At 36.1% G+C, this 25005-nt stretch overlaps 1 protein-coding gene across 2 annotated transcripts in view; it reads right to left on the reverse strand.

Annotated features, from left to right (window-relative positions):
- Nucleotides 1-8536: 8536 nt before the first annotated feature.
- The window catches only part of LOC126284404 (2-oxoglutarate dehydrogenase complex component E1-like), a 175082-nt gene continuing 158613 nt past the window's right edge, over nt 8537-25005 (reverse strand). Inside the window, exons 17-19 of one of the 2 annotated variants that reach the window (XM_049983309.1) lie at nt 17966-18113; nt 17712-17866; nt 8537-10042 (exon numbers count right to left, since the gene is read on the reverse strand). In XM_049983309.1, coding sequence (XP_049839266.1) covers nt 9943-10042; nt 17712-17866; nt 17966-18113 — 403 coding nt within the window. In that variant the 3' untranslated portion in view covers nt 8537-9942. The remainder of the gene's footprint in view (nt 10043-17711; nt 17867-17965; nt 18114-25005) is intronic. The other variant, XM_049983310.1, reaches the window with a different exon arrangement.

Genomic DNA, 25005 nt, shown 5'->3' on the forward strand with positions numbered 1-25005 from the left:
AGTACTTTATTTTTACAAATATGGGAGGCTACTCTTGAATACATTACTTTCTCAAAAATTTTTGATAGAGCTGTCAGAAGAGAGATTGGGCGGTAGTTGTTGACATCCGACATATCCCCCTTTTTATGCAATGGTTTTACAATGGCATATTTCAGTCTATCAGGGAAAACACCCTGCTCCAAAGAGCTATTACATACGTGGCTGAGAATTCTACTTATCTGTGGGGAACAAGCTTTAAGTACTTTGCTGGAAATGCCATCAATTCCGTAAGAGCTTTTACTTTTCAGTGAGTTTATTATTTTACTGATTTCAGAGGGAGAGGTTGGTGGAATTACAGCTGTTTCAAACTGTGCAGGTATGGCCTCTTCTATTAATAGCCTTGCCTCTTCTAGTGAAGATCTAGATCCTATTTTCTCCACAACATTTAAAAAATGATTATTCAAAATATTTTCAATTTCTGATTGTTTGTTAGTGCACTTGTCATTCAATTTTATTGCACTAAAGTCTTCCTGTGCTCTTGGTTGCCCTGTTTCCCTTTCAATAATATTCCAAATTGCTTTAATTTTATTATCAGAGTTACTGATCTCAGACATGATACACATGCTTCTGGACTTTTTAATAACTTTTCTTAGTACCGCACAATAGTTTTTATAATATTGAACAATTTCGGGGTCAGTACTCCATCTTGCTGTTAGATACAGTTCTCTTTTGCGGTTGCAAGATATTCTTATTCCTTTAGTTAGCCAAGGTTTTTTATATGTTTTCTTGGAATTATGTTTAACTATTTTCTTGGGAAAACAATTTTCAAATACCCTTAAAAATGTATTGTGAAATAAGTTATATTTCAAGTTTGCATCGGGTTCCTTATACACTTCATCCCAGTCTAGCTGCTGTAGGCTTTCCCTAAAGTTTGCAATATTTATATTGTTAATTGAACGCACTGCTTTGAAAGTCTGATTTATTATACTGCATGGAGCTATGTCATGTACTGTAACAAGCTGTGCACTATGATCTGAAAGACCATTCTCAACAGGATAAGCATTTATGTCCTTAAACTTATCTTGGTCTATAAAAAAGTTATCTATCAATGTACTGCTGTTCTTTGTTATCCGAGTAGGAAAATCAATGACGGAGCTCAAATTGAAAGAACTGAGTAATACTAAAAGGTCATTCTTCCTATTACACTCTTTCAGGGAATCAACATTGAAATCCCCACAAATGATAATTTGCTTCCCCCTGTCTGACAGATAGCACAACAAAGCATCCAAGTTTTCCAGAAATAGCTGGAAATTCCCTGAGGGGGACCTATACACTGTTACAATTATGAAAGTGCCATCCTTTAGTTTAAGTTCAGTGGCACATGCTTCCATATGTTGCTCTACACAAAATTTTTTAGTTTCTAAATTTTTTGCACTGTGGAAGCTTTTGACATATATGGCAACTCCTCCTCTCATCATATTATCTCTACTTACATGTGCAGCTAATTTGTACCCATTGATGCTAACCTTTTGCATATCAGTGACAATGTGATGCTCAGACAGGCATAGTACATCTATTACATTCTCAGTTTCTATATCTTCTAAACAAAGCAGAAGCTCATCAATTTTATTGTTCAATCCCCCAATATTTTGATGAAATATACTAACATTTTTCATTTTACTTTTGCAACTATCTTGAACTTTTTTGACATCTTTAGTACTTGCATGGCTGAGTTTCCCACTGGACACTGATCTTACACAAATAGTGTATCACAAATACTGAAACTGCAAAAGAAAGTTCTTAGAGACATGTGCACTGCACAGCAAAACAGAGTCTTGCTGCCCATTACTTCAGAAACTACAAATCCTAACTATTCCCTCCATATACATTTATGAAATTACAATTTTCCTACATAACGGACAAAAATTATTTGAGGAGAATCATTTTAACCACACATCTAACATGAGAAATAAAAATTTTATGCTACCTACACACCATTGAAATTATATGCACAAACTCCGCAGTATATGGGGATGACAATATATGAGACCTTAACGGGCAAAACATATTTAGTATGAAGCCAGAGATCTTAAAAACAAGGCTACAGCAAATTCTGGGGGAGATATGCAACAATTCAATAGAAGAATTCATAGAGGATGAAATGATAACATGAGCAAGGGGAAATTAAGTGTTGATTTTATTTTCTATTATAGGTTATCTGTCTTGAGCTGACTACAATCAAATTAAAAAGTAATTAATTACATTGCAGTCAGCTCAAGACAGATAACCTATACTAAATGATATTGACAGCTGCTTTGGAAGATGACCACACAAACAAACGTTAATTTTATTGCATGTATATATAACAAAACTGTGTTGTTATGCAGCTGTTTATTAACATCAGCTGTTATATGTTTACACTGAAATTTCACCACAATTTTGACACATCTCCTGTACCTGAATCAAATGATTTAGATTATGTACGTTACAAGACTAATAAACCACAATTCACTAAACATGTGAGCTTGTGGTCAAACGGCCTTCTTCTCAAATAGACAGAGAGGGAGAGAGGGAGAGAGAAAGAGTGAGTGAGGGGGGGAGGGGTGTCTGCTTCAGGAGGCCTTTTGCCCAAAAACTCCCATGCTCACATGTTTGGCAGTCTTTTTGAAAGACCTGAGTTGAAACAAGGCCCCGGGAGTAGACAACATTCCATTAGAACTACTGACGGCCTTGGGAGAGCCAGTCCTGACAAAACTCTACCATCTGATGAGCAAGATGTATGAAACAGGTGAAATACCCTCAGACTTCAAGAAGAATATAATAATTCCAATTCCAAAGAAAGCAGGTGTTGACAGATGTGAAAATTACTGAACTATCAGTTTAATAAGCCACAGCTGCAAAATACTAACTCGAATTCTTTACAGACGAATGGAAAGACTAGTAGAAGCCGACCTCGGGGAAGATCAGTTTGGATTCCATAGAAATACCGGAACACGTGAGGCAATACTGACCTTACGACTTGTCCTAGAAGCTAGATTAAGGAAAGGCAAACCTACGTTTCTAGCATTTGTAGACTTAGAAAAAGCTTTTGACAACGTTGACTGGAATACTCTCTTTCAAATTCTAAAGTGGCAGGGGTAAAATACAGGGAGTGAATGGCTATTTACAATTTGTACAGAAACCAGATGGCAGTAATAAGAGTCGAAGGACATGAAGGGAATCAGTGGTTGGGAAGGGAGTAAGACAGGGTTGCAGCCTCTCCCCGATGTTATTCAATCTGTATATTGAGCAAGCAGTATAGGAAACAAAAGAAAAATTCGGAGTAGGTATTAAAATCCATGGAGAAGGAATAAAAACTTTGAGGTTCGCCGATGACATTGTAATTCTGTCAGAGACAGCAAAGGACTGGGAAGAGTAGTTGAACGGAATGTACAGTGTCTTGAAGGGGGGATATAAGATGAACACCAACAAAAGCAAAACGAGGATAATGGAATGTAGTCGAATTAAGTCGGGCGATGCTGAGGGAATTAGATTAGGAAATGAGACACTTAAAGTAGTAAAGGAGTTTTGCTATTTGGGGAGCAAAATAACTGATGATGGTCGAAGTAGAGAGGATATAAAAAGTAGACTGGCGATGGCAAGGAAGTTGTTTCTGAAGAAGAGAAATTTGTTAACATCGAGTATAAATTGAAGTGTCAGGAAGTCGTTTCTGAAAGTATTTGTATGGAGTGTAGCCATGTATGGAAGTGAAACATGGACAATAAATAGTTTGGATAAGAAGAGAATACTAGCTTTTGAAATGTGGTGCTACAGAAGAATGCTGAAGATTAGATGGGTAGATCACATAACTAATGAGGAGGTATTGAATAGGATTGGGGAGAAGAGAAATTTGTGGCACAACTTGACTAGAAGAAGGGATTGGTTGGTAGGACATGTTCTGAGGCATCGATGGATCACCAATTTAGTATTGGAGGGCAGCGTGGAGGGTAAAAATTGTAGAGAGAGACCAAGAGATGAATATACTAAGCAGATTCAGAAGGATGTAGGTTCGGGGAAGACTTACCGAATGGGACGAGAAGGAAAGGAAATAACTGATTATTTTAATTGTTATATCAATATTCAAAGTATTTATAATGTTAAGTTGAGGGTGAAATCCAACATTTAGTATTTAATTAAATGTTAAGCAATGGCCACCTGTGTGCCATAATGACAAAAGAAAGCCGGGTGGGCAATCTTCTACATAACTCACTTTAAATACATTCCTGCAGGAAACTTCTCCAAAAGCTCACAACAGTATCTCAGTACATTTTCTCTTTCTTTTGATTCTTCTGTAAAAACCATTTCCTTTTTTTTAAAAATGAACAGCATGTATCATAACTATGACACTAGGGTAAAAAATTATCTACATCTTGAACAAAAGAATCTAAGTATAGTACAAAAAGCAGTACACTACTCTTGCCTAAAAATATTTAATTCTCTCCCTCAGGCAATAAAAATGTCAGTTACTGATCACCTACTTTTAAAGATAAACTTAAACAATATCTTCTAAGTAAAAACATTTACTCACTGGACGAAATTATGTATGAGAATATGTGAATTGACTTTGATCTATTGTAAGTGTGTTAAATGTAATTTTTTTACAAAAACAATTGTTGTAAACATTTTTTCTATGTAATATTTTATTCATAGTACAACCTATTATTATAAACAAATGTCTATAAATTTTTGTAAATGACACCTTCTACACCCAAGCGATTTATCGCTAATGGGTCTACAGAACACGAATGAAATAAATAAATAAATAAATAAAATAAAACTTCAAATTTACTGGTCTTGTGTAGGTTTACTTTAATTTTTATTGGGTTTTCCATTAGACGTCACAGTTGGTGCATGGAATATTAGATCCATTAAGCAGTTTCCTTCACATCCTGTCTGGTAAGTCTCCCTTGACCTGGGGTTTGTAAAAGTTAAATCCTTGTGTGTGTGTGTGTGTGTGTGTGTGTGTGTGTGTGTGTGTGTGTTTTTCCCCCTGGCACTGCTTGGTGAGTAGGGTTTTGTAATTCATCCATTTATATTATATTTGAACATTGATAGTAATTTAGAAGTATTAATATTTTCAAGTTGATTTTATCATAATTTTTACAGAATTGCATACATAGATTTAACTGCAATAGACAACAAGGCTTATGTTTGCCTTACAATACCTTTGAGTTTGCAATTAAATTTATTTCTGTCGTGGAAATGCTTATCCTAAAGTGAAGCCAACTTATTCTCAGTGAAAATTATGCATTACAAGTAAAAATCGTTATGCTACATAGGTGGTTATATCATTCTCTCTTCAGAACAATTAATTTGAGGGGCAAAAGCAGTAATAGTTTCATGCTACTTCTGACTATCTTTGAGCTAAACGTGAATTTAAATAATATAATTCAACCATTAAAAACAAAACTGTACCCACTTCTATCAACATTTGTGCCTGTGTAGCAACCTTGATTATCATTGGCATATATGTAAGCAACAGTCACGAGCTTGCAGAATATATGCGACACCAACAATATATTAAATATATTCCTGACCGCATCTTACATTTAAAAGATCAAAGAATTTTCATGCCAGAGAGAGAGAGAGAGAGAGAGAGAGAGAGAGAGAGAGAGAGAGAGAGAGAGAGAGAGAGAACCCATAGGATGCTAGGTGTTTGGTTTCTCTGATGGCAATATCCCCATTCAGAACTACATATGGGGTACTATTCTATCTCCAGAATATTTAATCCAAGAGGATGCCATATTTATGATGCCATATAGTAGAGTTTCATGTCCTTAAGAAATATAATGGCTGTAGTCTCCCCTTTCTTTCAGCTGTGCACAGTACCTAACTGCAGGCCACACCAATGCTTTGCGAGCATCAGCAGGCACCAAAAAAGCACTGGTGCTGTGGTGTAGCAACTGTGGTGTGGGGGAAGGTGAGGGAGGCAGACACACTGTTGTGGCAGTGGTAGGAGAGGAACATATTGTGGCAATGCTTAGCGAGGCAAGAAACTACTTCTTGTTTGATGAATGGGTGCACATCAGGTGGAGTACCGGTATTTTTTTTTTTTTAAAAAAGAGATAGTAATGATAATAATAATAATAATAATAATAATAATAATAATAATAATAATGCCAATTTTGTGTACAGACCAAAAGAATAGTTTTATTGTGCTCCTTATTTTTCACTAATTTACAACATGCTTTGTTTATCTTTGGCATTGCTTTGAAGCCACTAATTTTCAGATATTTGGAACAATTGTTCTGGCAGTTGCATTTTGAAGCATAGCTTCTAACAAAGCATCAGACAAACTAAACCTTTTTTTTTTTGTTAAATTCATAGTTGAAAACATTTCTTCACAAACTAACATAGTTCCGAACATAGCAACACATTTCAGGGCAAGGGCACGATGAATCCTCGGTAATTGTTGATCAATGCCTTTATAAAATGAAACCGGATCACCATTGTAATGGTAATAGCAGTCTATCAAAATTGGATCACACTGTAGTTTTATCAGCTCAACTTTGAGACTCACTGCGGCACCCTCTGGGCACACCAAAAAAGGAATCTTAAAAATTTGAATGCAGGTTTTACTTGCTTTAATTCTTCATACGATGACTAACACTTTTGTGTACTCACTGATTTGCTCATAGGTACAGTACCTAAATTCAAAGATTTTAGAGAGGGCAAAATCTGACTTTTAAAAAGCATAAGCTGCAATTTGAAACTTTCAATACAGTGACACATAGTACCAATTAATTTATTTTTACCTTACAATGAGGTATTTAAATCGTATAAATGCACCATGATCTCTTTCCTGAAAGCTAGGCCAGAGATCCGTTGTTCATCATCCAAGTCTGACTGTGGAGAACCTTTCATATCTGTGAATAGAGCTATTTCTTGTCTCAAGTTGAAAAATATTGAGAATACTCTTGAGCAACTTAACCACCATGTGGCATAATAAAAAGGAGTGTCTTTGTGAATTGATTCAATAGCCTTCAAAACATCCTTTAAATTCACAAGAATTCAAGCCTTGCTTTCTACAAAAATTCACAATTTTTGTAACTTTGTCCACGATGGAGCTAAACTTGTGGAAAATTTTTGCACTTAGATGTTCTTGTTATAAAAGGAATTGTATTGCCAAAATTTGAGGAAACCCAGCCTCCCTACAAAATCTACCCATTCTGACAACTCTGCAGGGCCCCCATCAGTTGCAACATTGTACAGGCAGTGCTCAAGTAACAGATGCATATTGTTCAAAACCACCCGTACAGCCAGGAAAATATCTTCCCTGGTTTTGATAGATAAATAACCTCCACCAGTCCCTCAGTGACAGTGAACTCTTTTTTTTTTTTTGACACCTCTTATAAAAATTGCAAGTTGAGCTATGCTGTAACTGCCAGTGCTCTCATAAAGGGAAATTGAGTACTCTAGGAAGTTACATTTATCACGCAACTGCTCCTTTCATTCTGCGCCAATTTATTGTGCTCTTTGAGAAATTGTATGTTCAGACAAGCTTTACGGCTCAAATTTGGCCACTACAGATGGGCATATTACTTCTGAACACACTACAGAACACTCTTTTTACAAACTGGTCATCTGTAAAAGGTCTTCCACTTGTCACAATTTTAAGTGCAATAGTGTAGCTTGCCTCAAAAGGACTTTCCAATATGCAATTCAGCTCAGATGTCTGCGGGACAGCAACAGCAATTTAACTTTAAAATCTTACCACACAAAACAATCTCTTAATTTAGTTATCTAAAGAGAAACAGCACAAGTTTCTACAGATATGAGTACAATTACAAAAGGGTATATTTTTGTTTTTCTTTTAGAATGAACAGTATAAAGAGGCTCACCTATTCAGATTGTGGCAATTCTGTTTTTAATTTAGTAATCAGTTCACTTCTCTTCAGTCCAACAATATCCTCATGTGTTGAGGAATATTTTGTCCTTGGTATTGACGGCGGACTGCCACTGCTTTGATACTTATGACAGAGTGGCATATTAAGCACAATTTCCCATCAGACTTTACAAGAAAATACGAATCTTCCCTTTGGGCTTTAAAAAATGGCACACCTAAATCTGAATGTTTTCTGCTCGCAAGACACATTAACAGTGTCCCATTTGACAAGGTTCTGAACAGATACTTCTGTGCACAAAAGACGACGGGAGAGAGAGCACTGTCTGTCACACACATGCTGCTACACCCACTATACAGGAGGGAAGATGGGAGGGAGGGAAAAAGCACTGGTTCTGCTCGACGTGGCTCCGGGGCATGCAAGCACTAAGTCCTCGAGGTCTAGCACCTACGGAAAAGCCTGTCACTCCTCTTCAGGAACTGTGTGTTAGTCTGGCCCCTCCACAGAGACCCCTTCCATGTGGCTACACCGATATTATAGCTATCTGCATCATTGAGATACACGAGCCACTCCACCATGGCAAGACTCATGGTTCATGAGGGAGGGTGTGGGGGAAGAGGCAAGCATGTCACATGTTGTATCCAGAAAATTACTGGATGAATAAATGCAGTACATTGCACACTTCAAAACAGTAATTTACTCATTTATTTAAAAACTACATTACTCACGAGCTTACATTTATCAACAGTCACAACAATCTGACACTGAAACAAATCCTACAGAAGATATGAATTGTACAAGTCTCTCATCAATGATCTGCAGTTCACAAATTAATATTGTGGTTCATATTGTGTCAACAATCTATATAAAACAACAAAATAAATATCTGACAACACATGTGTATTAGTGGTCCTTTCTAAGAAGTTTCAACAATTAACAGCAGTTTTTATTTAAGTAGAACTAAAGCAGGTGAAAGCATGAGTTGCAAACCAAATTTCTACAGAAACAGTCCAGTAACATGCAAAACATATTGCAGAACGTAACAGATCAGCTTTGACATGATATTTCTTTATAGATGTATGTTAATTAGCTGCACTATTATGGTAAGATGTACTTAAGATGGACTGTGCAGTGTAATGACATATCACATCAAAACATGCAACATTTATTAAAACTGTAGGAAAATATGAGATCCATACATAATAATATTTTACAGAGTTCCATGGAAAATCAACAGCAGCATGTCGGGAAATTTTACATTAAAGACATCTGGCAAACATATGAACCTGTAAAATATATTTTAAACAAAGCTAAAGCCAATCAATATAGTTGACTAAGTCACTTCAACATCAAGCATTCAACATCAGACAAATTATCTGCCGGAAAGTTAATTTCTTATAATGGAAAATGTTTCTGGCTGTTGCATGCAGAACCTCAATCCAAAAAGGTGACAATTTTGATTGCCAACATTTATATAGAAATATGCGAGAAAGTAACACTGACTTTAAGACATAAGTAAAAGCAAAAAGCACAGCATGTACTTTAAAACACTAACTCATGGACAGAATTAAACAAATATTTAGAGCACATAATGGAAAAAGAAAAAGTATCAACTATTTCTCAGCACACATTACTTCTGCAACAAAATATACAGTCAATAAGAAGTTTTAATTCTTACATGCATAAAACACTGTACACACAATGCACATACCAGTTTATTTCACGTGGCACAACCACTACTGGGTGGAATTCTCTCTCTCTCTCTCTCTCTCTCTCTCTCTCTCTCTCTCTCTCTCTCTCTCTCTCTCTCTCACACACACACACACACACACAAAGCTGCCAAAGTCAGTCACATGAAGCACACTGGTTAACAACTGGGCAAATATGATTAACTGCACACTGCTAGAACTAAGACAATAGCTCCAGTCTAATGAGATAGTGCATATGCTTAAACATCTGGTGGAAATCTTCAAACATTTGCTGGTAAAAAAATGTAGAGGTGATACGAGCCTTCTAACCATTGGCATGTATGATATGAAATGCCAATAACTGAAATGGAAACATGAACTAGGACAACTGTTCAAATTGACATTGCCTCATCAAGGAAAGCAGCAAGTTCCCTAAGGTGAAGGACTCTACTACCCGTTGCCGAAGATGCAGAAGGAGGCCGCCCAGCATAGCTGAAACAGACATTTCAAACACATTGTTTTAAATGCATAAAAACCAATGCATAATGCCCAGTTCCTGCAATATGTGGGAAGAGGACACACAGAAACCAGTAAAGGGAAAGCAATTGCAAAAAGTTAAAACTGTTACTTCAAACATCTTTTAATACCAAAACACTTGCTAATTTCAATATAACCTTTTATCTATTTTTTCATAATATTTTAAATGCTACAGGAAAATTGAACCTTTAATCACTTTTAATCACATTTTTTTCTAACAAGTGTTTAGTGCAGGTAATAGACACATCACTGCAAAATAATAGAGAAAGGGAACCACTAATATATAGCTGAGTGTGGGTGAATAGAAACATACAACAGGTGTTTATACTAGCTTTAGAGCTCTTGTTCTTTCTCTAGCAGAAGTACACAAATCTGCATACACAACCACACAGACATCGAGACACCCAAATGCACACACCTGCAGTTGTAGCAGGTAAAATAATGTATGCCACTTATTTGCAAATAAGACTAAGATCCCTAACTGTATTAATCTGCACTTTTGAGATGAAAATTAAACCTAACTTTCCACTGCACCTCTCTCTCCCAAGAAATTCTGAGACTGATAACACCATTTATGTGCTCTGACTCATCACATCACTAAAATAGTTGACATAAATCACACATTCAGGACCAAAATGCATTAAATCTCAACAGCAACCACAAATACAGTTGTTCTCAGGACTGATGTAACAGATTTGCCAATTCATAATTAAACTGTCACCTTCATCACAAGGAACTATTTGTCACATCTGTGCAAAAGTTCTCTGATTATTGCCTTTCAGTGAAGCTCAAAAACACGTCTGCTCATGTGTTCCCATTTAGTTGATCAGTTGTAATGAAAGTTACACATATAACAAGAAACTCTGTAAAACACACACCGTCAGAATGCAAGTTGGCTCATTTCATTGCTGTCTGGTCTGACATGTCACTGCATCAGAAATTACAGACATTACCCATGTCAGGTAGAAAGAAAATGATATCCCTGGTAAGTTTACAACAAATTACTTCTATGAACACCTACACCTACATAATAGTCTGCGCACTATATAGTGCTTGGTGTATGGTACCCTGTACCACCACTAGTCATTTCCTTTCCTGTTCCACACACAAATAGAGCTATGGACAAATGTCCATTTTTTTTCTTATTGTCTGGTCCATATGCAAAAAGTATGTTAGCATTAGTGGAACTGTTCTGCAATCAGCTTCAAATGCCAGCTCTCCAAATTTTTTCAATAGTGTTTCACAAACTTTACATTGTCTTTCATCCAGGGATTGACTTTACAAAGCATCTCCTAAATACTCACATGTTGATCGAACTAATTGGTAACAAATCTAGCTCCCCGCCTCTGTATTGCTTTGATATCTTCCTTTAATCTGACCTGTTTCAGATCCCAAACATTCAAGCAGTACTCAAGAACAGGTTTTATTAGTGTTCTGTATGAATTCACCTCCTCATATGAACCACACTTTCATAAAATTCTCCCACTAAATCAAAGTTGAACATTCACCTTCCCTACAACCATCCTTATGTACTTATTCCATTTCATATCATTTTGCAAAGTTAATTGACCTGACTGCATGAAGCATCACACTATTAAAGCTATATTCAAATATTATGGGATTGTTTTTTCCTGCTCATATGCATTACCTCACATTTTTCTACAGTTAGAGCAAGCTGCCATTCATAATACCAACCAGAAATTAAGTCTAAGTCATTGTGTGTGCTCCTACAGTCACTCCAAATGACATCTTCCAGCCACAGATTGCTGCACACATTATCTGCCAAATCATTTACATAGATAGGTAACAACAACAGTCTTATTACAGTTCCCTGGGACACTCCTGATGATACCTTTGTCTCTGATGAACACTTGTCTCTGATGAATACTTGATGTCAAGGGCAATGTAATGGTTTCTATTACTTATGAAGTCTTCTAGTCATTAACATCTCTGAGAACCTACTGTGTTGGCTTGTACCTTTCTTCACAGTTTGCAGTGGGGCTCTGTGTTGAATAATTTTTGGATATCCAGGAATATGGAATCTGCCTGTTGACCTTCACATACATTTCACAGGATATTGTGCGAGAAGAGAGCAAGCCAAGCTCTGTACGACCAAAGCTTTGTAAAACTGTTAATATGTGGACAGAAGCTATTCCATTGGAAGGAAATTTATTATATTCAAACTCATAATACGTTCAAGAATTCTGCAACAAGTGCATGTTAGGGGTACAGGTTGTAATTTTGTGGGTCCTTTCTTTTACCCTTCTTATAGACAAGAGTGACCTGCACATTTTTTCTAGTGGCTTGTGACTTTAGGATGGGTGAGACTCTCATGATAAATGCAAGGGAAGTAAGGGGCCAATGCTGCACAGTACTCTCTGTAAAACTGAACTGAGATTCCATTTGGACCTGGCTCTTTTGTTTTAAACTCTTTCAGTTGCTTCTAAATGGCAGGGATCGTATTACTTTGTTGTCCCCATGGGAGTTGGTGTGATGGTCAAACAATGGTATGTTTGTACAATCCTGCTGTGCATGAATGATTTCTTAAACATGAAATTTAAAACTTCAGCTTTCCTTTTGCTGTTTTCTACTGCCACACCAGACTTGTCAATGAGTGGCTTGATTGAAGCCTTCAACCCACTTAGCAGTTCAACATAGGTCTAGAATTTTCTTGGGTTCCTGGCAAGATATTTTGCTAAGTTATGATGCTGGTAGTTCTAAGCTTCACTCCAATAGCTGAAAAAATTCCTTCTTCTCCCCCTTTTGACACTTTCTACATTATATTGTGGTATTTGGACGGGGATTTTAAAGGTTTTTCCACAAATGAGGTAAGTGACGCACCAGAAAAGCAAAGAAAAGCAAATATTGCAGAGTAGTTTTCGTGTGTGCATGGAGAAACTATGTGCACAGAGAAGACATGAGTTGGATTCGTCTGTTCTTCTGTTACTTTGTTTTGCACGTTGTTTGAGTTTCTAACAGTGTAAGTAATAAATAATTTACATGAACTCAAACCTAGTTTTTCCAACAAATTTTAGTGACTTGGCTGCAATCAAATGAATGAGTGACAATGCACTTTTGGCTGTCTATTTATATTGATTAAGATGGACTATTCTGAGTGTTGTTTTACTGCCAATGGTACTGTGATGTCTGACAGTGGATTTTGAATCTATTCAAGAATTCACATTTTAAAATTGATTAGCAGTAGCAAAAAAACACAAAAAGAAATTTTATATGTTGTAATGAAAGGAGAAATATCCAATGTAATGAAGACTACTAGGCAAAACAGGTTTGAATGTGGGGTACTGAGCTTTAATTCACAATGGATGGTTTATCTATGCATCAACTCTGATACATTATAACAGATTTGTTTGGTCTATTTTGGAATCCTGTGAAAAGCAAAACAAGGTGATAAAATATCTAGAAATGAGAGCTTTAGATAAAATCAAAGTAGTGAGTAAAAATATAACCTCTGCACCATTTAAAGCCATTAAATCTTTACACAAGATAATTTTGAAATCAGCTCCAAATGACAGAAAGAAAATGGAAACATTTGAGGGAATGTTCTGGCTTTACTTTTCAATGAACAGCTGTCAAAATTGGAGCTAAGAAGTCATTTATTGAAGCATCATTTTCAAAAGCGAGTTGGGAGCAATCTAATATATTATGTATTGATAACAGGATGTAAAATGAAATGGCTATGTAAATTCATTATTATGCAATGGAAAGTGCAAGTTAGAATATCAACAATATTATGAAAAGGATAGATTGCAATTCACTGTTAAGATGACATACAGAGTTGCAGACAAGCTCAACAAAAAGCTTGTTATACAATGAGCTGTGATAATGCTGATAACTCACAATTCCAGTATGTGGCTGACAGGATAAAAGACAAAATGGGCACAAAACTTCTACTTTATGTTACTGGAAATGTAACAGGGTTTACGGAAAAAAAGGAAGCTTTACAAAAGAGTTGTGAAGTCACTGCCATTAAGAGTAAAAAACATTACAGCAACGAAAAATCCAGAAACTCCATAACAAAGTAGCTGAAGACTCAAATAACAAAAACATGAAGTGCAGCTTGGGATCTAAACAGAACATATTTCAACTGTGGTTCCAGCAGCCCCATATCAAACGATAATTACAAAAGTGAGGGAAGGAGATGCTTTAACTGCACCAAGTTTGGCCATATCTCATCTGAATTCCTGAAGGAGAAGAATAGTCTAAAGATGGCAATGAGGGCATATACTGCTAAGTAGGGTAGCCTATTAATGACTTAAATTTAAAAATGTCTGAGGAAGTAACTAAAAGCTGACAGCATTAATTGACTGTACTATTCAATTTCTTACACAGTGTTTCTCACAAAAAGGATGCTCCAAGATTGCTACATACAGAATTGTTTTTGACATGATTTGGGAAAAGCTCCCTTTCCATAAGGTTACATTACAGATCCTGTTGAGATTGATAATGTGAAAATTGAAACATGGATTTATGTTTTCTCTAGTCATTGTGAATTTAGAAAAGGTAGCTGGTGAAGATTTTCTAGACCAAACTGAAATTTCAATAAACAAGGATGGAGTTACTATTAGGAAGCCAGAAGGCGAATCTCATCTCATGTGTATCAATACAGGAGATAAACCAGAATTTTATAACAAAAGCTCCTTTAGTGAAGATGTGAAGGAACATACTGGAGATTTAATGAGTAATTACACCCAACAATGACCAGGTGTACTGCTGTTAGAATGGTGACTGTTAAGAGAGAAAATTAACCAATACATAGCGTATTTCAAAAAGAATGACCTGATTTTGGATGGTGGTAATTATGAAACATGGGACCTGCCGGAAAGGAAATGTGTGTTGTTTGAATGGTCATGCCCTAGAATTTCAGAAAATAAATGTTAGATGTCAGTCAATGTATCTTCTCAGTTTGTAGACAATCATAAGTAATATGAGGTCTGCTCAACAGAAGGCATTTTGTGTGATGCAGTTTGCAAAGAGTGAGTTAGTGATTTTGGTGCAGGATACTTTTCATTGACAGTTTGTCACTGATCTACCTGCACCCAAACACATTCGTTGTTGATGTCATCAATTTGGAGAGACAGGATGCCTGTACAAAGGTAAATGTCCATAGTGACCTCGAACTTAAGATGACTTGGTGGAAAGAAATCAGCAAACGTTTAGTTTTTACCACAACTTCAGGAGTGCTCCAGTGATGTCATTTTCCAACAGGACCAAGCTGCATCTCACTCACAGAATAACATATGTCAGTTTCTAAATTACACTCTGTGTCAATGTTGGGTAGGGAACACGGGACTGCCCTGCATTCTTGGTCCCCAACATTACCAGGCACAACCCCACGCAATATTTTTTTTTTCTTGTGGACATATTGAAGGAAAGTGTGTTCATCTCCTCTTTATCTTGTGACAAAAAAAGAGAAGAACAGAACAACAGCCACCATAATTTCTGTAAAGGCAGATACACTGTGTAAAGTTTATGAGAAATTTAGCTATCGTGCTGCTGCTGCTGCTGCTGGAGGACCAACAGAGCATTTGTAAAAGCATAACTAAAATTAAGATTTTGTGAGTATTTTTCAATGTATTCCATGTTTGTAGTATGTTTTTCTCAATAAATATGGAATTTTGAAATTGGGCCTTTCTTTTTAAAACACACTGTATAATAGACTGAGCAGATTGCCACCAGGACCAAGAGACCCTTTTGATAACTACCCCCAGGTGTGACTTGATCAAGGAACAATAGAACCTAGTTCATCTGAATATGATAGCCAGGTCATTGCTGTAAAGAAGAAAAATGCAGAATATTTCCTTTGCATAGATCATAGTAAATTAAATAAAATTACAGTGAATGATTATTAGCCATTGCCTCTTATAGAAGAGCCACAGATAAAGTACAAGATGCCTGTGTATTTTGCACACTGGACTCAATTTTTATGTTTATGATGAAGTGGAAAGGCAACAGTATACTTCATTTGAGACAGTCAAACCAAATCCAGTTCAAGAAAGTTCCATCTGTATTATCACATTCACCTGCAGTTATCCATCATTTTATAAACTGGGTTGGTTTTTTTTTTTTCATTGGCATGAAAGAACACTGTATTTATTTACATGGATGATATTCTAATACCAGGAAAGAATGAGGATGAGACACTTGGGAGCTTGGTGTAGTGTCAAAAATTGCAGCAGATTTTTCAAAATGTCAATTCATGAGGAGAACTATTAAGTATCTTGTATGTGTTTATACAGTATGAACAAATTTGACCTTCTCCTGCAAAGACAAAAGTTCTCTACAGCTTTCCAGCACTGAAATCTATTGCAGCAGTACAAAGTTTCCTGAGGCTAACAGGATCTTTTAACAAGTTTCTCTCTAATTACTCTACGACTGCCAAATCTCTGAATCATTTACTGAGCAATGTTCAGGAATATAAGTTTGAAGAAAAGCAGAGACATCCTTTCATTGGATCCAGTTTTAAAAGTCTGGAAACTAAAATATGAAACTGAAAAACACACATGCAAGCAAAGAACATTTTGGAGCTGCGTTATTACAAAAATCTCCAGATGATAAGTTCCATCCAGTCTGTTACATGGGTAAAAAAACACCTCAAGAAGAAATATACAGTATTTATGAACTTAAAACCTTAGCTACTGTTAATATCTCAAGGGAATTTTGATTTATTTACTAGGAATACATTTTAAAATTTAACAGACTGTGTCCCATTCTGAAATATCATGGATGAGGACAACTTGTCACCAAGAATAGCAAGATGGACTTCCTAAAACCATGGAATCTGGGTCTAGCATGACACATTTAAAAAATCTTAGAAATGTTCACAATGTAACCATATGTACAAATTAATTTGTGATGTGATAGTAAAATGACTTGTTCCACATAATTACGATATATCATGCGGAATGATCCGTGGAACATATAACTAGCTAAATCACTGTGTAAATGCAGTGTTTGGTTTTGCAGATAGTTTAGTATCTAGAATCCAGAAAGTTCAAGAGAAGAATGATGGTTTGGCACTGATCATGGACAGTCTCGGAGAATACCTTGTAAAAACTTTATTGAGGGAGGGAATTCTTTTCAAGTTCAGTGAGAGAAGAGAGACTTAGAGACTAATACACAACATGAAATAATCAAGCCTGCACCTGAAAAAGGACATTATACTGTTAAACTGAAGAGGAAATAAAACATGATTATTATACACTAAAATTGAACGGCAAGGTGAAGAGCGACTTCCAATTGTGTAAAATGTTTAATTGTGAATAAGAAATAAAAAAGAAGGGTTTCCTTTAACTCTTGTGCATAGAGATTGAGCCATTACATACTTATCATATGGATCATACTCCACCACTTCAGTTGACTAATGAAAGAGCCAAGCACTTTTTAAGTATTATTGATGGACGAGAGCTATTGAAAAAGTAACTTACATTTTGCCGCTATACTGTGAGATGAGGTGTTGGGGTGGTGTTGGAGTGTCTACTGAATAATTATGCAATGGGTTGTGATAATTTGCAGTGCATGTTGCCTCTGCTTTGTTCACTGCAAATGTTTAAGACATCTGCTGCAATAGACAGTGTAACTGTATCTGGCACGGGAATTCACTTACACAATATTCCTGGTTCTATTTATTGCTGTGTTGAATCTTGGCTGAACATATGTCCATGGACCTTGATTCTTGTGTTCCTCTTGCGCCCAGCACAAAAGTGCATTTGGATACTTCGCACACTCATTCTTCACCAAGTCATAGGGGAAAGGGCATATCTGTAATTACAATACAAATAAATATTTTGTGATCTGAACTAGCTGTAAGAGTAATAGCCTAAAGTATAATTATGTGTAGTATTTATACAATTAAAATACCTGTTCAATCCTTGTAATGGCTATGTCATTGGTCAAAACTCTCTCATCACGAGCTTTTCGCAAGTCATAGAACACCTTGCCTGTGCAGAATATTAATTTCTTGACAGCATCTGCATTCTTGCTAGGGGCCCCATTCTCTGGAATGACCCTGAAAAAAAAATAGTTTAGAAAAACAGGATGAAGAAACAAATGTTAAACTACAATAAATGAAAACCCTGTTCCTTGAATTTATAATTAGAGATCAGACTGAGAGAAATGGTTATTCAAAAAATCAGATAGGTAAATATGTAAGTAACACAAAATCTGAACAGATTGGTGACTGTACATACTTAACTGACAGTATTATTCGTTACTTGAATGACAGTGTTATCCCCTCCCTATTTTATATTCTGAGAGGGAAATTATCTAGACACAAGTACAACTTAAATTGTCATTTGAATCGCATAAAACCCTTTAATAAATATTAAATGCAGAGCATTTACAGTAATTCTTTACTTAAGTGATTATTCCTAAATTTTAAAACACCTGTGGGTAGATAATATTCTCCAAATGGCCAAATTCATTCAATTCCATCCCTGCCATTTTGCTTCCACCCACTCACCTGCCCATAGAGGCCTAGAAAATGTTCTAAAGGGTGCATGACATCCACAACTATCTACAGTGAAAAGCAGTAGCTGATACAGAAGAACCTCAAGGAGGGGGTGCTAAAGAGATCTTGAGCTACCTTTAATTTTATCATAATAATCAAGTCACATGCAAAGTTTAAGAAAGTATTATTTAAATTGAATATACACATATACAAGACAATGTAATCATATGATATAAAAAAGTTACAATTGTGGTTCTCTTCCTTAAATGATGAATTCTATGCATCTATTCTTCTTGGCAAATTGGTTAATTACATTGTCAATAGGACAATCAAAGTCAGCATGGGTGTTCAACAGAACTAAGTCATTAAGTCAGTCCTCAACCTCAGCCATGTCTTTGTATGCCGCACCGTCAAAATCTTCTTTCTACTGTAGCAATAGATGCAGGTAGACAAGCAAATATTTTGTACATTGTGTGCAAAGTAGGAAAGTCAGATCTAGGGTGAACAGTCAATGCTTGCATAGCAGAATCATGATCATTAAGGGTGTTTATGCTCATTTGCTCGTATTGAAGAATCTCTCCCATCTCTTTTTAATCACAAAGAGTTATTCTTCTTCAAAGAATGGTAGTTCAGTTAATCATTGATTCAATTCATGTGCCAGATCATTACCATCATGTTTCAGCAGTTATGAGGGCAAAAGTATGTTGAATTTAAATGATAAACATTTTCTTAAACAAAATGTTCTCTCATGTCAGTAGTACCACGGTCCAGTCTTGGAAGGAAATTCTTCAGTCCTAATATTTCTGCTTCTGAATGTAAACTAGCCTTCTATTTAGCAAATAGTCCTTATTTATAATGCTATGTATCGAAGGTTTTCTGTACAAGGAAACAGTAGAATATTTGTGACTTTTCTTGAACAAGTGCCAGACAGAACAGCACACTGAGATCACTTTTCTTGTAAGTATGTGTTAGCTATCTACGTGCCAGACAGAAATGTATAAATATTATGACGTGGATGTGTGTGCTACATAGGAAAGTACAACTATTCAATAACTTGATTCAGGTGAGTCAACTGACAAAAGAAGTGAATGAATAGCGTGCAGACTGACTGGTGGGGACAGCGCGGATGGCAATGCGGGCGGCCCCACAAGGGGGTGGTGGTGACGACGACTGTAAATATGGAGGGAAACAACAATGTGGTTGTTAGTCCCTCCATGTATCTGAATATGCATGTATGACCCCCTGCCCTCTTCCATCCCCCACCTTCTTCCTCTCTCTGTTAAGAGTAAAAAAACTTTTGTCTTGTACTAGATATATAAATGGATAACTAGCCTACTAAAATTCAACTGTCAAAAATGAAACTAAGTACACAGTATAAAAGTTCAAATCACTACCTAATGTACATAATTAGTAACATATGTTAGGAGATAGTGATGTCCTAGGTTCATTTGACACTGCAGATATTGGGTAGCTGTACAATCTTCAAGGGAGTGATGAACCACTGTTGTTCCTCCACAGACACACTGAGGATGTTTACTGGCATAGTGGAAATTCATGAGTTACTTTGCAATGTGCTATTCTCCTACAGCACAAGGCAATACCTTCTCCCCTTGAGCTTTGTAGCCAAGTCTGCCAGACCTTAGAGGTGTGTTTGATGGTTTTTTCAGGATGTGGCATCTAATGTGAGTCCTTAAGTCAGCACTTAGAATATCTATTTCAAGCATTTCTATTCCCATTGCTTCTTTGGCTAGCTTGTCAATCAGCTGATTACTTGGAATGCTGATGTGACTTGGCAGCTAGAGAAAAATAGCTGATATACCTATACTGCTGAGGGCATACAGTTTGTCATGGATGCAGGGACTAATGGGTGTTCTGGACAGCAACTGTCTATTGTTTGCAGAACACTCAAAGAGCCACTGGATATAATTAAGTTCTGTTGAGGGAAAGTCAATATGTTTTGTGGTGCTCTAAGTATGGCTATTAACTTGGCGTATAAATACTGCACTTTTTTTGGTAGAGAATGTTGTTCTAGATTTCAGTTGTGTATTCATGAATAACCAATTCTTTCATTATCTTTGGTGCCATCTGTGCAAATAAGATTAAAATGAGTATACTCTTGGATGACTGAATAAAATGTACATGCACAATGATAAAAACTGGCAGTTCTTTTGTCTTTGACACTGACCTTTATGTCCACCTTTCCTACTAGTTGGGGAACATACTGGGGATGTGTTCACAGTCAAGAGTGTTATGTATGGGTACTCAGATCAAGTTGAAGTTCTGGTCAGAGGTCTTCCAGACTTATTGCTGTGGCTTACCCTTTTGCAAGACTGTTATTGAGTAATTGGGTCTATGTATTGTGAAATTTGATTAATTGGGACTGCATAGTTAAATACATTTTTGATGCCATCTTTTCAGTGTTGGTACTCCACAATCAAGTTGACTTGTCTGAAAAGCTCAAGTTGCCAAACCGATCTGATTATGATGACCAGGATCTAGTACTGATGGTGCTGCTGATCCATAAACAATACTTCCATAGTCCAAAAGGGATAAAATTAGCACTTTATAAAATGATAATGAAACTGTTAGATATGGCACCCCAGGATCCATTAGCAAGAAAATGAGTACCAAATTTTTCCATTCAGGAAGTCTTGAGTTGGTACATATGTAGAACCATGTTAAGTATATAATCAAAAGGAAGTTACTTCGAATAACTGGGTTTCAAGGTATTGTTCTGGATGATAATAGGCAGGCCATATTCTACAAAAGTCACAAATATTGATTTAGTTGGTTAGAAACAGGAAAACAGTCTTCATGATTTTGCATTCATTTTTGTGCCTTCTGCATAGCTATCTGTAGCTGGCACTCTGTTGTACATAACACTACTAGCTATAATGTAAACAAATATGACTACTTGCTATAATATAAACAAAGATGACCAACATATAATACCAGTGTGATTGTATGTCCCACTGCATTTACTATACCATTTACTGCAGCTGTAAAAAGTGTGGCACTTAAAAGTGATCCTTACTGAAACTGCACCTTCTTGCATGTATTGGTTACTAAGTGTGGAACCAATCTTGATTCTAAACAGTCTAAGAGATGAAAAAAAAAAAACTTTGGATGAAGACTGGTAAACTTCCAAATCCAGAATAAAATGTGACACTATCATGTACATCTTGTGGGAAAAAAGCTCTGTGATCATTTGTTGGTAGTTCAGAAAGGCCTTTTGCATCGCAACTCTAATCATATGAGATGATCTGTGGTAGTGTAAAATCTTTGGAATCTGCACTGGCATTGAAAAAGGAGATTTCCAGATTCCACACACAGCAATGAAGCCACTCATTAACCATCCTTCCTAATAATTTTCCCAACTTACTTATTAGGTTGATCAGTTTGTAACTATTTTTAGTTTTGTGGTCTTGTCCTGGTAGGGGTATTGATGTACCCTCTCCCCATTGCAGGGGAAATTTGCTGCCTTGTCATATCTTGTGAAAAACTCTGTGGAACAGAGCTTTTAGTATTTTCACCAAGATGTTGAAACATTTAATTATGGATGTTGTCTGCTCCTGGGAACTTATCTCTACATTGCTTTAAAACATTATGTAGTTCCCAGGCTGTAAAGTGTGCACTGCAAATTGTCAAGTTTGTTAACATAAAAGATATAGTATTCAGTTCAGTTAAAAGCCAATGTTGAGTAAAATTAGTACGGTAATACATGCCAACATTTCTGCATAATATATTGCTAAAATTTCAGGAATTTCACAGAACTTGTGTTAATTTCTCCTTCATCAAGGATTCCCTGGAGTCCGTTAGTGGACATCATGACACTAACCCACTGTAATTGGGACCACATCTGCGAAGATGTGGTTTGTGCTTCCACAGAAGAAACATGTCAATCCCAATATTCTTTCTTCTTTTGCTTTTGCCCTTGACCTTTTAAAATTAAGTTTTAGGTAGAGTGGTGATGCCTATGTTGACATACAGCCCTTAATCATTCTATGATGGCATCTGCAATCTTCTTCCACCACCATGGAAAAGGTTTCCATTTAGGAGGATGAGAACAGAATAGTATTATTGTGTTCACAGATGGATTGAATGTGTCTATTGCGTCTTGTACTGTTTATTTGAACCTTTTCTCTGTATTTGTTGTGGTGAAACCAGGGTTGCTAGCTGAAAGAAAAAAAACTGTCTGAAAATAAAAGTTAATACTGTAGTCCATGAAAGAACTGCTTCAAATCTGTGTTTAAAATTTAACTTTAATAGGTGATACTGACATGTAGAAGAACAAGTCTAATCTCAATGCTAATTATTTCATGTTGTGCAGGTGGGGTATCAAAACATACTTTCATGCAAATCATAAACAAATATTAATATTTTCTACAGAAAAATTATTGTGCGAGGGAGTTACCTTCTTGCAAGAAAATATTGACTTCATCCTTCTCTTAGCCTCTTTTTAACAAACAAATTTAAGTGCCCCATGTTCTATTACATATATTTAGGTGCTACTAAACATTGTTCCTGTGTGAGAAACTCTGATTTGATTTGATTGTTTATTGGTCCAGTTTTATCACACATCACAAATTGTACAATTGATATTGGACAGGTCAAAGATAAGTTACAATAATAAATAGTATTATCAAAATAGTAGACAAATTAAAAAAGGTACCTATTACAATTAATTCTGTTATGTATTCAGAAATTCTCTGACAGAATAGAAACAGTGCTTTATTAGAAATGCCTTTAGTTTAACTTTAAATATTGGATGAGTAGCATTTTTATTTCCTCTGGTATCTTATTGTGTAGTATTACACCAATGTTAATTATGCTCCTCTGATATAGGTGGTTGTTCTGTGATATTTTTGATGTATATTTGATTTCCCTCTGGTACTATAGTTGTGTACATTTTTGTTCTGTAGCAGTTTGCCTGTTTTCTGGAGGTAGTCCCTAGTGAACAAGATAGTTTCATAAATGAATAAACTTGGAACATTTAGAACATCAAGCTCAGTAAAATGGGATTTACAGGACTCCATCTTTTTAAGGCCACAAATTATTCTTAGAGCTCTTTTTTGCATTCTAAAAACCTTTACACTGTGAGTAAAGATCCCATATCAGACTAGTGAGTGGAACTGTGCACAGTATGCCTGCAGTACTGTTGTTTTGCTTGTTGTAGCCTTTAAAATTCTTAGGCCACAGCACACAGATGAATGTTTTCTAGACAAGTTATTTATATGTGTGTCCCATTTTAAGTTTTGCTGAACCCACAGACCCAAAAATTTTGTGATGCTTACATTTTCTAGGGGATCATTTTTTTAATTGTGCTTGAATAGACATTTGATTAGTTGGTGGAATAAAATGAAAATGGACACACACAGTTTTTTCAGTATTTATAACGAGTTTGTTTTTTGTGAATCACTGAGGAAGTCTTTTCATAGAACTTTCTGCTGTGGATGCAAAGTTTCTGGACTGGATCCAGTGAGCAATATGGTGATGTTGAAGGAGATGTCAATGTGGTAATGTAATGACCACGGTTCTCTCTTCTAATCACCAATACTTTTATTACATGAAGAAACATACAGGTAGAAGACTAGGTGAGAACTGAGGTCCCGGAAGTATACAAAACAAAGACCAACTCAAAGACATAATACACATATGATGTTCTGGCCTATCGATCCATGGATTGACGCAACAGTGTCATCAGCAAACAGGATAGTTTTTGTGGGACTCATATATTCAACTAAGTCGTCCCCATAAATCAAGAAGAGTAGTGGACCTAAGATTGAGCCCTGCGGTACACCATATTTTATTCGTAATTCACTAGAAAGAAAGGAGTTATTTCTTGTTTTATCCATTTTGTTGAATTCATACTGAAGTGATACTTCCTGCCTGCAGTTTTTAGGTATGAACACAACCAGCTATATGCTACACCTCTTAATCTACATCTACATCTACATCTACATCCATACTCCGCAAGCCACCTGACGGTGTGTGGCGGAGGGTACCCTGAGTACCTCTATCGGTTCTCCCTTCTATTCCAGTCTCGTATTGTACGTGGAAAGAAGGATTGTCTTTCTACTTTTTCGAACAGAATGTTATGGTCCATGACATAAAAGGCTTTTGATAGATCTAGAAAAATACCTGCAGCTAATTTATGTTGATCAAGGGATTTTCAAATGCAGTCTAAGAATTCGAAAATTGCTGTCTGTGTAGATTTAGACTTCCTAAAACCATGTTGTTGTACTGTAAGAGGTGCATATTTATTTATGAAACTTAAAAGCCTGTCATAGAAGAGTTTTTCTAGAATTTTTGAGAAGGAACTTAACTGTGAGACAGGTCAGTAGTTTGATATTTTTTGAGAAGAACTCTTTTTTCTTTTTTTTTCTTTTTTCTTTTTCCTTTTTTGATAGTGGTGAAACTATTGCTATTTTAAAAATATCTGGAAATACAC

Source organism: Schistocerca gregaria, chromosome 8, assembly GCF_023897955.1.
Source record: "Schistocerca gregaria isolate iqSchGreg1 chromosome 8, iqSchGreg1.2, whole genome shotgun sequence".
Taxonomy (NCBI): domain Eukaryota; kingdom Metazoa; phylum Arthropoda; class Insecta; order Orthoptera; family Acrididae; genus Schistocerca; species Schistocerca gregaria.